General features: G+C 37.5%; 1 protein-coding gene across 1 annotated transcript in view; it reads left to right on the forward strand.

Annotated features, from left to right (window-relative positions):
* The window catches only part of LOC115223402, a 63982-nt gene that overhangs the window by 32233 nt on the left and 16294 nt on the right, over positions 1-15455 (forward strand). Inside the window, exon 2 of the mRNA XM_029793916.2 lies at positions 13823-14296. Coding sequence (XP_029649776.1) covers positions 13823-14296 — 474 coding nt within the window. The remainder of the gene's footprint in view (positions 1-13822; positions 14297-15455) is intronic.

Consider the following 15455-nt stretch of genomic DNA (forward strand, 5'->3'; position numbering starts at 1 on the left):
GAAATTGGGTTTTATAACGTTTTATTGTTACTTAACTTATTATAAACGGTCTACTGGGCCAGGTAGGAACCCACTAGTGAGGCTCTATGTAATCGCTCTACGCGCTAGAAATAGTAGCAATATTCTACTCTCATTCCCCATCGTCTTGAAAATAACGAAGACTATATCGGATCTGACTTACACTTGACAACCGACAAATGACCGAAGTAGAGAAAAAAAAATCTTTCTTTTGTGAGACCACATCCCGTCATTTTTTCTTGTGAATTTCTATCTCTGCCGTAAGGCTTCATTTACACACGCGCCAGGTTAATTCAATTCGTCCCAAGTCGAAAGACACCTGTTGTTATGTCCTGTTACTATTTTTATTGTATTTATATTGTATTTATACTTGTGTAACATCGTCTGTTTTTCCGTCCTTGTTTTTGTATACATTCGATGCTTTCTTCCAAGGAATCTAATGATCTTAGCTTAGTTTTTCCTTGGAGCTGGCCTGATTGGAGAAAAATCTCAAGATTAATCAGACGAAATTGCGAGGATGATCTGGTTTTTGACAGAGAAAAGAAAGCTTTGAATGACCCGTCCTTGTTTTTTTTTTGTATCGTCTATCTGGATGTTTTATTGTCCCTTTTTGTATCACCTAGTGTCGGATGTTTTGCGTTCTTGTCTAATTTTGTATTATATATTATATATATATATATATTATATATATATATATATATAATATATATATATATATATATATATATATATATATATAATATATATATATATACATATATATATGTATGTATGTATGTATCTATGTATGTATAACCAAAGTATAAAGTAAACATTCATTTTAGTCAATCTTACCTATCGGTTTCACAACGGATTTTGAATGGTTATCTGAATACCTGTACTCTTCAGAGGCGGCAGGTATCTCTATTGACAAATATACGAATGCCTATTTTTCATATATATGGATTCTTAGACAATATATATATATACATACATACATGCAGTCCACATACACACACACACAGAAGGGGGCGCTAAAAAGTTCTTGGCTTTGGGCAAAAGAAAATACAGGAGGTTCAGTTAATTATGATTTTTTTAAAAATTCAACTATTTGTAACGGTCCTTCAATTTTTCTCATCCCTTTAAAAGAACTCAGAAGTATGGACCACCAATCAGGCCTTTCGGGACACCCTTAAAACCAGGAAATTTTCAACACCCTCCTCGTGTGTGTGTGTGTGTGTGTGTGTGTGTGTAAAGACAGCAGAGTAAGCAGCGTCCAGTTCACTTTCACTTACCGTGGATGGAAGCACTCCGTCGGTTACGACGACGAGGGTTCCGGTTGATCCGATGAACGGAACAACCTGCTCGTGAAATTAACGTGTAAGTGGCTGAACATTCCACAGACACGTGTACCCTTAACGTACACAGAGAGTGACAAGGCTGGCCCTTTGAAATACAGGTACAATAGAAACAGGAAGTAAGAGTGAGAGAAAGTTGTGGTGAAAGAGTACAGCAGGGATCACACCATCCCTGCCGGAAGCCTCATGGAGCTTTAGGTGTTTTCGCTCAATAAACACTCACAACGCCCGGTCTGGGAATCGAAACCGCGATCCTACGACCGCGAGTCCGCTGCCCTAACCACTGGGCCATTGCGCCTCCACGCACTTACCGTGCCTACGTGGGTATAAACAGCAACTGCATCAATCTAAGGAGTCTCAGAGGTATGTGAAGATCATCTCCTAATCTATCAAAGATAAGAGTTCACTAAAATAGTGTCCAAACAGGTCATTCGTCTTAGAGAGAAAAAAGAAATCATTAATAAAAGACAAGAGGAAATAAGTTCGCGTTTATCAGACAAGTCTGAAATCTGGCAAATGTTTTACAAAATTTAAGTTAAGAATCGTGTAGGCGCAGGAGTGGCTTTGTGGTAAGTAGCTTGCTTACCAACCACATGGTTCCGGGTTCAGTCCCACTGCGTGGTATCTTGGGCAAGTGTCTTCTGCTATAGCCTCGGGCCGACCAATGCCTTGTGAGTGGATTGTAGTAGACGGAAACTGAAAGAAGCCTGTGGTGTATATATGTATATATATATATATATATATATATATATATATGTGTGTGTGGTGTTGTGTGTTGTGTGCGTGTGTAAATATGTGTGTGTGTGTGTGTGTGTTTGTGTTTGTCCCCCTAGCATTGCTTGACAACCGATGCTGGTGTGTTTACGTCACTTAGCGTCACTTAGCGGTTCGGCAAAAGAGACCGATAGAATAAGTACTGGGCTTACAAAGAATAAGTCCCGGGGTCGATTTGCTCGACTAAAAGGCGGTGCTCCAGCATGGCCGCAGTCAAATGACTGAAACAAGTAAAAGAGAGAAATAGAGAAATCGACCGTAAGAATCACTTTACAGGCAGTTCCTAGTTCAGAGAGAGGGGGAAAAGGGAGGGAATAGGAGAAAAAAGAGAGAGAGAGAGAGAGAGAGAGAGAGAGAGAGAGAGAGAGAGAGGGGGGGGAGAAGATATTTGAAGACAAAACAATGTCGGTAATTAGATTGGACAGGTGGGTTAATCACGTGGTGATGTGGTGATCCATCAGCCGGGAAAAAAAATCCCACAGAACCTAAGAAACATCATATCTTTACTCTGTTTCACTTAAGATAACATTGTTCATCGACTCGGAAGATAAGGTGTGTTGTGCGCGTGTAGGGTGAGTGTGTGTTGCGCGTGTAGGGTGAGTATGTGTTGCGCGTGTAGGGTGAGTATGTGTTGCGCGTGTAGGGTGAGTATGTGTGCGCGCACGCGTACATATGCACATACGTACACACAAATGCATGGACTAAATATGTGTTTGTCCTGTATGTCTGTGAGTGGTGTAGGATAATGTATATATATATTATATATATATATATATATATATATATATTATACATATATATATATATATATATGTAGATATAATTATATATGTACGCATTAATATATGCCTGGATAAATATGTGCATAAATGTGTCCACGTATGCATGTATTTATGTATGTTATGTAGTGTATGTATGTATGTATGTATGTATGCATGTATATGTGTGTGTGTGTGTGTGTGTGTGTGTGTGTGTTGCAGTGTGTGTGTATGCATGTATATACAAAGGGTGTATGAATAATGTTGAGCCTCAAAACAAAAAACATGGTACAAGACTTCTGATGAAAGTACTCGACTTCAAGGCTCAAAGGCCTTGAAGGGTCAAAACCTTTCATACCCCCTCGTATGCAATGTATACATGTTTGTGTGTATGTTTATATGTATGTTTGTATGTTTGTGTGTGTGTATGTATGCATGCATGCATGTATGTATGTATGTATGTATGTATGTATGTACGTACGTATGCATGTATGTATGTATGTATGTATGTATGCAAATATGTATGTATGTATGTATGTATGTAGGCATGCATGTATGTATGTATGTATGTATGTATGTATGTATGTATGTATGTATGAATGCATGTTTGTATGTATGTTTATATGTATGTTTGTATGTATGTATGTATGTATGCATGTATGCAAATATGTATGTATGTAATACGCTTGTGTGAAATTGGAAACTATAAGTAGCAAATTAATTTATTCTCTAAATCTAAATCTATTAAGTCTCCAAGAACTCATCAAATTTCAAAATTCTAAAACGATGAAAGGTTTCGAAGTTCCTTTCTTCCGTTATAAACAAACGAAACGTTATCTTTGAAAGAAATGTTTCAGAGATAAGGCATTACGCCGAATATACAACAGAGTTACGTTCCGCGTTCTTTCTCTCTCTCTCTCTTCCTGTCCCTCTCCCTCCCTCCCTCCCTCCCACCACCTTTATCTCTCTTCTTCAATTTACTTCAGGAAGTCTTTAGTCTATAGTCGACACGGCAGAAGGCTGCAAAAGAAGAAGGTGGAGTGATAGAGAACTTTCAGCGGCTGGACGATGGGAGGGGGGGGGGAGCTGCGTGGGAGCAGGGGTGAGACCAGGGGTTGTAGCGTGGGAGATGGCCACCCATTAGGAACTGTTTACAATTGTGTATATCAGCGACTGGCGCACTATCAGCTTAAACAGTACCACGCGGCAAAGTTGCTGACGTTTGGCTAACGAAATCATGATATATATATATATATATATATATATGTGTGCGTGTGTGTGTATACACATATAGATATATGTACACATATATACATATATATGCATATAGATGCATACACACACACACACAAGTGTAAGATAAAACGCAACGACGGCTAAATTTTGTCTGTGTCCCTCTCGTGATCGCTTCTGGGTCGATGTCGTTTCGCCTGGCTCTTAAGTATAGTGTATCTTTTAACACTACCTGCATTTAAAGGGACGTTTCCTGGGCAAAAAAACATCAACTTCCGGCGTTTAAACGACACGCAATCATTAAGTATGCTGTATTAATAACGTTTATTTTTGGTGTGTGTGTGTGTGTGTGTGTTTGTTTGTTTGTGTTCGTTTGTTTATTTAAAACACGTTTTTTTAAAATTATATATAGAAATGGTATGCCAAATTTTCCGTTTATCTTCTTTTTATTTAATTCTGTCAAGAAAATATATATAATATACATACATACATACATACATATATATAATATATATATATATATATATAATTATATATATATATATATATATATATTATATATATATATATATATATATATTAGAAGGTTTGGAGATGATGTACAGGGATTTTATATTAGAAGAAATGAGGTACTCAGAAATTCGGATGGTTTTATATTACAGATATTTATTTGTATATTACATGTTTATACATCATATATCATATGTCATAAATTATATATTAGCGCATAAATATATATCTGCATATATATACGACGGGCTTCTTTCAGTTTCCGTCTACCAAATCTACTCACGAGGCTTTGGTTGGCCCGAGGTTATTGCAGAAGACTTCTGCCCAAGGTGCTACGCAGTGGTACTAGACCTGGAACCTTGTGATTGGGAAGCAAGCCCTACCACCAGCCACGCCTGCCACCTATATATATAATATATTATATATACACACACACCATACATATATACATATATATATATATATATATATATATAATATATATATATATATATATATATATATATATATATATATATATATATATATATGTATAGGTATATATATATATATATACATATATATATATATATATAATATGCATATATAATGCAGGTATGATTTTATATTTGAAAAATATATATATAGGCGTAGGAGTGGCTGTGTGGTAAGTAGCCTGCATACCACACATGGTTCCTGGTTCAGTCCCATTGCGTGGCACCGTGGGCAAGTGCTTTCTGCTAAATCCTCGGGCCGACCAAAGCCTTGTGAGTGGATTTGTTAGACGGAAACCAAAAGAAGCCCGTCGTACATATATATATATATATATCACGTGACCACGTGACCGACCAGACCATCAGATGTTGCTACACATCGCTGGTCACAATGCGTTTGCATTGGTTTAGCCTTTGAATGACGCCACCCCGCTGGCTAAGCGAGCAGGCCAACAGAAGAAAGAGTGGTGAAAGAGTACAGCAGGGATCACCACCCCCTGCCGGAGCTTCGTGGAGCTTTTACGTGTTTTTGTAAACACTCACAACGCCCAGTCTGAGAATCGAAACCGCGATCCTACGACCGCGAGTCCGCTACCCTAACCACTGGGCCGTTGCGCCTCCACATAGACGAAGACAGGTGGTGTACAAAACAAACAGATGTATTAGTATAACACTCAGGAATAGAAAAAGTCTTTTACGTTTCGAGCCTACGTTCTTCTACAGAAAAGGACACAGAAAAAACAAGGAGAGAAAAAAATGTGTGTTGTGGCTAACGATCTATCATGGCGTCATATATATATATATATATATATATATGTATGTATTTATGTATGTATGTGTGTGTATATGTTTGTGTGTCTGTGTCTGACCCCCCAACATCACTTGGCAACCGATACTTGTGTGTTTACGTCCCCGTAACCTAGCGGTTCGGCAAAAGAGACCGATAGAGTCAGTACAAGGCTTGCAAAGAATAAGTCTTGGGATCGATTTGCTCGACTTGTGGCGGTGCTCCAGCATGGTCGCAGTCAAATGACTGAAACAAGTAAAAGAGTAAAAAGTATATATATATATATATATATATATATATATATGCTCTAAGCAGTAGCCAGCATGTCGAAAGATAGATTACATTAAATGTGTATTTAAAAACGTTTCAAAGAACGATAAATACTGTTTTACTGATAACCTTCACTTTTTACAGCTAACACCCACCCAATAATCCACCTCCCCAACAGTACCACGAAGAACACACACACACATACACACGCACACACACACACGCACTTACACATACATTTTAACTACCTTTCTTATACCAATATGTTCGGTTCTTTTATATATTCATTTTTGTTTGGCCTGTTTATTTAAAAATCGCATGCCTATGGAATTTGCCTTTATATCTTTGCATATCAGCGTGTATATATATATATATATATTATATATATATACATGTGCATACACACATACATGTATACACACACACACATATGTACATACATACACACACACACGCATAGGGAGATGTGTGTTAAATCAATGGCAACATGGAAGAAACTATGTGACCAAGTTATCCGAATATACCATCAGCTACCAGAATGTTTATGTTAGCAGGGTACATGTTCCTTAGTTTTATAACAGCCTCACACATGCGCATACATCCATCCATACATAATACATATATACATACTTACCTATATGCAAGCACACACACATATATACACACACACCACACACTAGTTCTTAGAGTTTTACATGACTGATTCGTACTTTGCATATACATAGAAATATAGAAACAAACATATTAATGCGAGTGTATATATATATATAATATATATATATATATATATAATATATATATATATATATATATATATATATATATATATATATAGGTATTTTGGTGTAAATTTATGATTCGCGTGAATTCAAGAACCGCATTTTATGAAGCGTGGTAATAATCGGGAGTTTCCTGTCCAAAATGTTGCTATCTGTGTGTCCTAAAAACTAAGATGATGCAGAGGTTGTAGAATTGAAAGAAATATTGGTTTGAATTTTTGGCTCAAGGCCAGCGGGGCGGGTGGAATGAGTCGGTTATACCTAACCCAGCGTTTCACAGGTACTTATTTTATCGACATCGGAATGATGAATGGCAAAGTCGACCTCGGCGGAATCTGAACTTAGAACGCCAAGGCGGATGAAATGCCGCTAGGCATTTTGCCCGGCGTGGTAACGATTCTGCCAATTCGGTGCCTTAACGGAAAAAAAAAAATATTCTTTTCTATTAAAAACACAAGGCCTGAAATTTTGTGGGAGGGGACAAGTTGATTGCATCGACCCCAGTACTCAATTGGTACTTATTTTATTGACCCTGAAAGGATGAAAGGCTAAGTCGGCCTCAGCGGAATTTGAACTCAGAACTTGAAGTCAACGAAATGCCTCTGAACTTCTAGCCGAGTGTGCCAACGATTCTGCTAGCTCGCCGCCTTAATTGAAAGAGATATTAACAATATTTAATAAGCCACAAATGGTTCTATAAAAGCAATAATGGGCCGATTTTATGCTATCGCTGAGTCAAAAGTATTTCCTCTTCTTCTTCTTCGTCTTCTTCTTCTTCTTCTTCTTCTTCTTCTTATTATTATTATTATTATTATTATTATTATTATTATTATTATTACTTTTTTTTTTCTTCTTTCAAATTTGCTTCCATTTCTTGCCGAGTGTCTTCCCGACTCCTAGGGCAAAGAAACTCATAGTATACATTGGTAGGCCATTAAACCAAACTCAGTAGTTCGTCATTTTTTTTTTTTTTTAAGTTAAATTAAAATACATGAGAGCAGCAACAGTTCTCACATCGACAATGCTCTTCTCAATACGTGTGATGTACCAGTTAAGACAATCTTTTGCACTTCTTGCAGGGATGGTAAGCCAGGGATCATTCTCATATAATTTTCGGTTCCCTTCTTGATCATTCCTAGTGCTCCTACGATCACTGGTATTGTAACCGCCTTGAGATGCCACATTTTCTCAATTTCAATGAGTAGGTCTTTATATTTTCTGAGCTTGTCAAACTCTTTCGCTGAGATATTATGATCACAGGGGATGCTCATGTCGATCAATAAGCAAACTTATGTTTTGGTCTTTCACAACAATATCTGGTTTATTTTTATTATTATTATTATTATTATTATTATTATTATTATTATTATTATTATTATTATTCAAAACACTTGGTTTTCGTAAAATACAAAGACAAGTACTGTTTCTTGAATTAGTTTTTGACTAAAACTGGCAATGGCTCGTGGTCCCGACCCGCTATATTTTGAGCTCAAATGCCGCCGAAGTCAATTTTCTTTTATTCTTTCAAGGTCGTGAAAAACAGTACCAATCTGGGGGCAGATAATGTAAGAATGTTGTTGAATCGGGTGTCTTGCAGTATTTCGTTCCGATTCCTTGCACTCTGACAGCAACATTTGTGATGATAATGGTGCCAAGCTGTATGGGCCCGTGTTGACGGCTTTTTTTCTTGAACAAAAATCAGAGATATGACGGACATAAATGTGCAGATGCTTGACCGACGGAAAACCTACATATACTCTTTACTCATTTTACTTGTTTCAGTCATTTGACTGCGGCCATGCTGGAGCACCGCCTTTAGTCGAGCAAATCGACCCCGGGACTTATTCTTTGTAAGCCCAGTACTTATTCTATCGGTCTCTTTTGCCGAACCGCTAAGTGACGGCGACGTAAACACACCAGCATCGGTTGTCAAGCAATGCTAGGGGGACAAACACAGACACACAAACACACATATATATATATATATATATATATATATATACATATACACGACAGGCTTCTTTCAGTTTCCGTCTACCAAATCCACTCACAAGGCATTGGTCGGCCCGGGGCTATAGCAGAAGACACTTGCACAAGATGCCACGCAGTGGGACTGAACCCGGAACGATAAAGAAAATTCAATTGTCTTTTTCGCAAAATATTCTAAGAAAAACCAAAATATTTAGTATGACTTCCAAATTCTGTTGCCACATCAAATATTTTTGTCTAATTAGGACGTTCTACATAAATCAAGTACATGTAGAAAAATTCTCTAGTAGTAGTAGTAGTAGCCTCAGCATAATCCAGGCGTAGCACAGCATGACAAAATGCTCAGGCTGGGTGACAGTTGGAGATTTCAAAACTATTGCTGCCGTGATATAATAAAGGCGATGTTGAAGAGCCAACATCGCCGTACAAATAGAAAACATATGAAGTAAACAGTTTGGTGAGCGAGGAATACGGTGAAGAGAAATAGAGTCTTTAGGGCAAGAAGTGGAAGGAGTCTCCCTTCCTCCTCTTCCTCTCCTCCTCTTCCTCCTCCTCCTCCTCCTCCTCTCCTTCATTGTTGTAATTTTGCATCTCACTAGAAAATCTAGAACCGAACACCCACCAACAGCAACTCACGCACATCAAGCTAAGAGTGGAACACTATGTTGTCACTTGACCTGCTAGAAATGGAAGCTAAATTTCTCTCTCCCTTTCTCTCTCTCTCTTTCTTTCTCTCTCTCTCTCTCTCTCTCTCTCTAACTCTTAGATCTCACCCTACCATAACGAATAAGGTAAAAAGTGCATTAAATAATCTACACCTGCAGATGGAAGGGTCAAAGCTGGATTGAGGTTAATCATAAGACAGCTGCACCAGCAAATATAATACTCTCATATATACATATGTGTGCGCATACATACATACATACATACATACATACATAAATATATAAATATTGTATATTTATGCATACTTATACATGCGCGCGCGCGCACACACACAAACATATATAGAATAATAATAAAGCTGGGGTGGAGAACGAGTGCATAGTGTGTGGGGTTATTTGGCAAAAACAAATGGAAAGAAAAGACCATTCCCAAATATAACCATTTCTGTTTCAACACAAACTTCTCAGCAGGAATCTTGCAAAACAAATGCATACACGCGTGTAGATAGATAGATAGATAGATAGAGAGAGAGAGAGAGAGAGAGAGAGAGAGAGAGAGAGAGAGAGAGAGAGAGACAGAGACTGACAGACAGACAGACAGACAGACAGATATATATATAGAGAGAGATAGAAAGATAGATAGATAGATAGATAGATAGATAGATAGATAGATAGATAGATAGATAGATAGGTATGTATGTATGTATGTATGTATGTATGTATGTAGGTAGGTAGGTAGGTAGTTAGGTAGGTTGGTTGGTTGGTAGGGAGGTAAGCAGGTAGATAGATAGAGATATAGAGGTGGGGAGAGATGTATGATAAAATAGCGTTCCAGCGCTGACCATCCATTAGTGTATATCAAGAACTAACATTGTCCAGTGTACGAGTCATTTCGTCCGATCTTCCTATCAGTTACCCAATTCGCCGCCTGTGAAAAATAAAAAGAAACAGAAAACGGACTGGATTACCACGGATGGAACGCCTCCGAACAGTTCGATCAGAGCTGATAAGGGTATTAGCAACAACAATAACTAAGCAAAGCGAATTATCAAATCTAATTGAGAATTTCATTATTTTATTTGCACGCCGGGCGAAATGCTTCCTTTCTTTACGTTTTGAGTTCAAATTCCGCCGAGGTCGACTTTGCCTTCCATCCTTTCGGGGTCGATAAATTAACTACCAGCTGCGTGCTATCGGCTGGTCTCCTCCCCCACCCAAATTTCGGGCCTTGTGCCTAGAGTAGAAAAGATTATTTTCTTATTTGTTTCTAGCAATTTATTCGACGTTGACGGTGTTTCAAACCCGGCTTAAATACGCCGGGATTAAAATTCGATAAAGGAAAGTTATGAATTTTCAAATAAGGCTATCTCCACCATCACCACCTCTATCATCATCATCATCATCATCATCATCATCATCATCATCATCACCACAACGACCACCACCACCTGTCTTTAATCTCAATTAATTTACAACTTGTTTTTAGTTACATAATTGAATTAGTTTCTGCGATAGTAATAATTACATGTGTGAGGGGATTTTCCGTGCGCGCGCGTGTGTATAATATATGTAGGTATATATACATACATACATACATACATACATACATACATAACATACATATAGATATATATATATATATATATATATATATATATATATATATATATATGAGAATTTTAATGGAGATTTAACTCCTGTATATAGTACAACTGTTTTTTCGCTCGTATATGAGGTAAAGGTTAGTAAAGTTTGGTGTACGATAAAAATTTCAGATATTTGTCTTAAGCATTCGGACAAGCAAATTCATAATTCAGAAGTATAACATGAGGTATTATTCTATTCAAATAACCACATATTTATATTAAGAGCTAGATGATAAGAATCTAGAAATATAAGAATATAAGCATAAAAATAAAACATTAAAATATATAAGGGGTACCATGAAAGTAGAAAATATATTAAAAGAGGCAATTGAAAGGATCAGTCCAAACCTACGGCCGTTTCAGATAAGTTTTAAGGGGCTGTAGGAAATAGTAAAAGTGTTCGCAACCCGGTATGGTCAATAGACGCTGAAATATTCTCACCTAAAAAACATTTTTAAATTATTGAGGATGTAAAGTTTCAATAATGAGAAACTACAATGCTACATGTGTGCTCATGCGCGTTTATATATATATATATATATATATATATTATATATATATATATATATATATATATATATATATATATATATATATATATATAATATATATATATATATATACTTAAGCGCAGGTATGTGTGTGGTTCGAAGCATACTTCCTCAACAACATGGTTCTGGGTTCAGTCCCACTGCATAGGACCTTGGACACGTGTCTTCTACTATTACCTCTTCTACTATATATGTGTGTATATAAAAAGAATAATATATATCGTTGGCGATTTTTTTCCTCTGTCTTCCCTTCTCTGGATCTTTCCTTCTTTCCTGGGCGTCCAATAATACTATATTTGTTCCACGTCCTCGCGTTGTTGTGTTTTTTGTGCTTTCTTGTTTGGATTAACTATATATATATATACTTACATACATACATACATACATACACACACACACACATATATATATATATATATATATATATATATTATATATATATATATGTATGTATGTATGTACGTACATATACACCCGCAGACAATCGAATAAAGCAAGTACATTGTTCCTTCGCTATCATGCACCTGCTCATATTCGCATGACTCAGACAACTTTTAACTCCTGACATTTGCTTACGCACGTCCACAGAGCTATTCACGTGCATGCGCAAACATTACCATACACTATTATATATATATATTTTATTTATATATATATATATATAATGTCACACGACTATCTCGACGAGGTCACATTGACTACGACATTCATTGCACAATAGATACAAGGTCTAGTAACACACGTACACACACACGCACATTATTATATTTATGTATGTGTGTGTGCGTGTGTGTGTAATGCATGTTTGTGTGGATACTGTTAAAGAGTTATATCTTAAGTTTTGTACAATCAGTTCATAGTCTAGATGCCACGAGGTCATTTTTCTTTTTCAGACTTCGTAAATACGGTTAGTGTATAGGAATGTGTATAGGAATGTGTAGTGACATCTTTTGCGGAGTTGGCGTAAGGAGCGGAAGTGGACGGTGGGGAATTTTCTATTTCCGGTCTATAAACATGCGAAATGGTTGAAAAAGATTTTTTGCGTGATTGCTTTAAAATCGTACACATACTACAGGTTTTTTCTTTGTTTGTGTTTGTGTGTGTGTATGAGTTAGTTTCTGTGTCGATGACGCAAATTTCGTCAGAAAAACGTTCCCACAACTACTCTGTCATCTCCAGGAACATCACCCCACAAAAAACAAAAAAAAAGCAAAAAGAAATTAAAAAAAGAGCATATATGGGGAATTAAATAAAACCGTAATCGACCCTTAACAGGAAATGATTATATCAGACAAATTATTATGAACAAGTAGCAAATTCACGAGAATCCAAACAGTCACTTTTATTCTTTTATTCTTTTACTCGTTTCAGCCATGCGGCTGCGGTCCTGCTGGAGCACCACTGTGGGGTTTTTTTATTTCCTCAGTCTGGGGTATTTCACATCACCACTTCTGTATGTGCCTTTGTCCCAGCTGTTGGTCCATTTGGTGTATAAGGGAATTTGATTCCGCTGCCCTCGTCTGCACCTTATGTCGCGTTGTTGGTTCATCCGGTATTATCTAGTTCGATTTTTGCAGATTTCTTAATTTTTGTCGCAGTATTCGAGGTGTGTCCGTACATTGAAGGAGAAAAGAGGAATGATGACACCTTTTTCTCGGGACCCGAAGGTTCTTAGTATCTAGGAGCTCATCCTACGAACTATATCGACCTTATTGTTGATGGGGGCGCCCCTGCTGAGTTTGTTATCAACAATGACTCCTATGTCTCTGACATTATTAGATGCTATGAGCGGTTCCCCTGAAGGAAGAGAGTATGGTTGTTTTAGCATAGACTTTCTTCCAAAATGCATCAGCTCAAATTTTCCTTCGTAATGTAATTATAAAACCTGTAAATTACTAATCAGTTTGCTTAAGTCAAAACATTTTAAACTAAAAATGAAGACATTTAATGATATGTAAGGTAAATAAACTGAAATTAAAAGAAAAAAATTGTAAACTTTTTCACTGAAGGCGAATTTTTAATATATTTTCAGATCGTCAACTCTCGGCCCAGTTGCCATTCGCTGAAGCCAGTCGTCGCTTTCTGAGCAACGTCATCAGGGGTGGATCCCTTGCTGGAGATGAAGCAACAAATTTGAATAGCTTCTCTCGTTCCAGGGACCACAGTAACAACAGTTATATTGTGAAGCACAAAGTATGGCCGGAACGCTTGCTGCTAACAGTCCTTGATGACAGCCTTTGCGTGATAAGCTCAACACTCGGCTTGAAGACCAAGTTCCTTGTTCTCAGTTTATTGGAATCCCTGTGTGGCAGTACCTTCGATAAGAATGCTCCGACTGTAGGTCTTCAGACGTATTCTGTCAAAAGCCGGTTAGTCATGCCACTGAAGAAGCCGGCAACGAAACACGAACTGCGACACGCTGTCTTGTCTTACTACACTCATTCTGTAAAACTTCTGCAGCTCGATCGTGCTTTGGACCGCACTGTGTCCATCTTAAATACAACCAGTAAGTAAAACATTTGTTCATTGTTTTTCTTTTTATCTTAATTTTACGAGGGGGTGTTGAAAGGTTCCTGGATTTAAGGGTGTCGAGAAAGGCCTGGTTGGGGGCCCAACCTTCCGAGTTCTTATATAGGGCTTAGAGAAAACTAAGGGACTGCTACAGTGTGTGAATCTGAGAGGGGAAATATGTTGAATATAATCATAACTAACTGATCCTCTTGTATTTTCTTTTAGCCAAAGCCACAAACTATCCAGCACCTCCTCATATCTTTTGACGTTTGATGCTGTCTCTTATTATTTATCAATTTAAAGAATGGACAAGATGAAACAGTCTAACATACCATACAATGGCATTGTGCAGGATAATATAAATGGAATATGGGGAGATAATATAAAGAAAATTGAATTGCAGAATTTTTAAGTCGAAATTTAAATGTTTCGATACGAGACGATGTAAATGATGATTTCAGTGGAAAACCCATAACATTGAATCGATCCCAATAGATGGCTGGTGCTTACTTTTTCCGCCGCAGTCTTGGCCACGAATTTCTCAGGTGGGTATTGTCAAATAAATAGTTCCAGTTATATTATTTTATCGGCTACAGAGGAAAAAAGACAAATCAACTTTGATGTGATTTGAACGAAGAAACCAAACGTGACGAAATTAAAGCCAAGAGGTTATGCAGGATGCCGTACAAGTTCGGCCATTCAGCATGCTTAAGCTGGTTGCGCATTTGTTTCTATCATAAATCACACATTTTGAGGAGTGGAGAGTATAATCGATCAACTACCACATTTTAGGAGCACTCCGTCGGTTACGACGATGAGGGTCCCAACTGATACGATCAACGGAACAGCTTCCTCGTGAAATTAACGTGTAAGTGACTGAGCAATCCACAGACACGTGTACCCCTAACGTAGTTCTCAGGGAGATTCAGCGTGACACAGAGTGTGACAAGGCCGGCCCTTTGAAATACAGGTACAACTCATTTTTGCCAGCTGAGTGGACTGGAGCAACGTGAAATAAAGTGTCTTGCTCAAGGACATAACGCATCGCCGGGAATCGAACTCACGACCTTACAATCGTCAGTCGAATGCCCTAACCACTAAGCCACGCGCCCTCACCAACTACCACATAATTGGTCCTTAAACGATGATAGCAG

Source organism: Octopus sinensis, linkage group LG23 (assembly GCF_006345805.1).
Source record: "Octopus sinensis linkage group LG23, ASM634580v1, whole genome shotgun sequence".
Taxonomy (NCBI): Eukaryota; Metazoa; Mollusca; class Cephalopoda; order Octopoda; family Octopodidae; genus Octopus; species Octopus sinensis.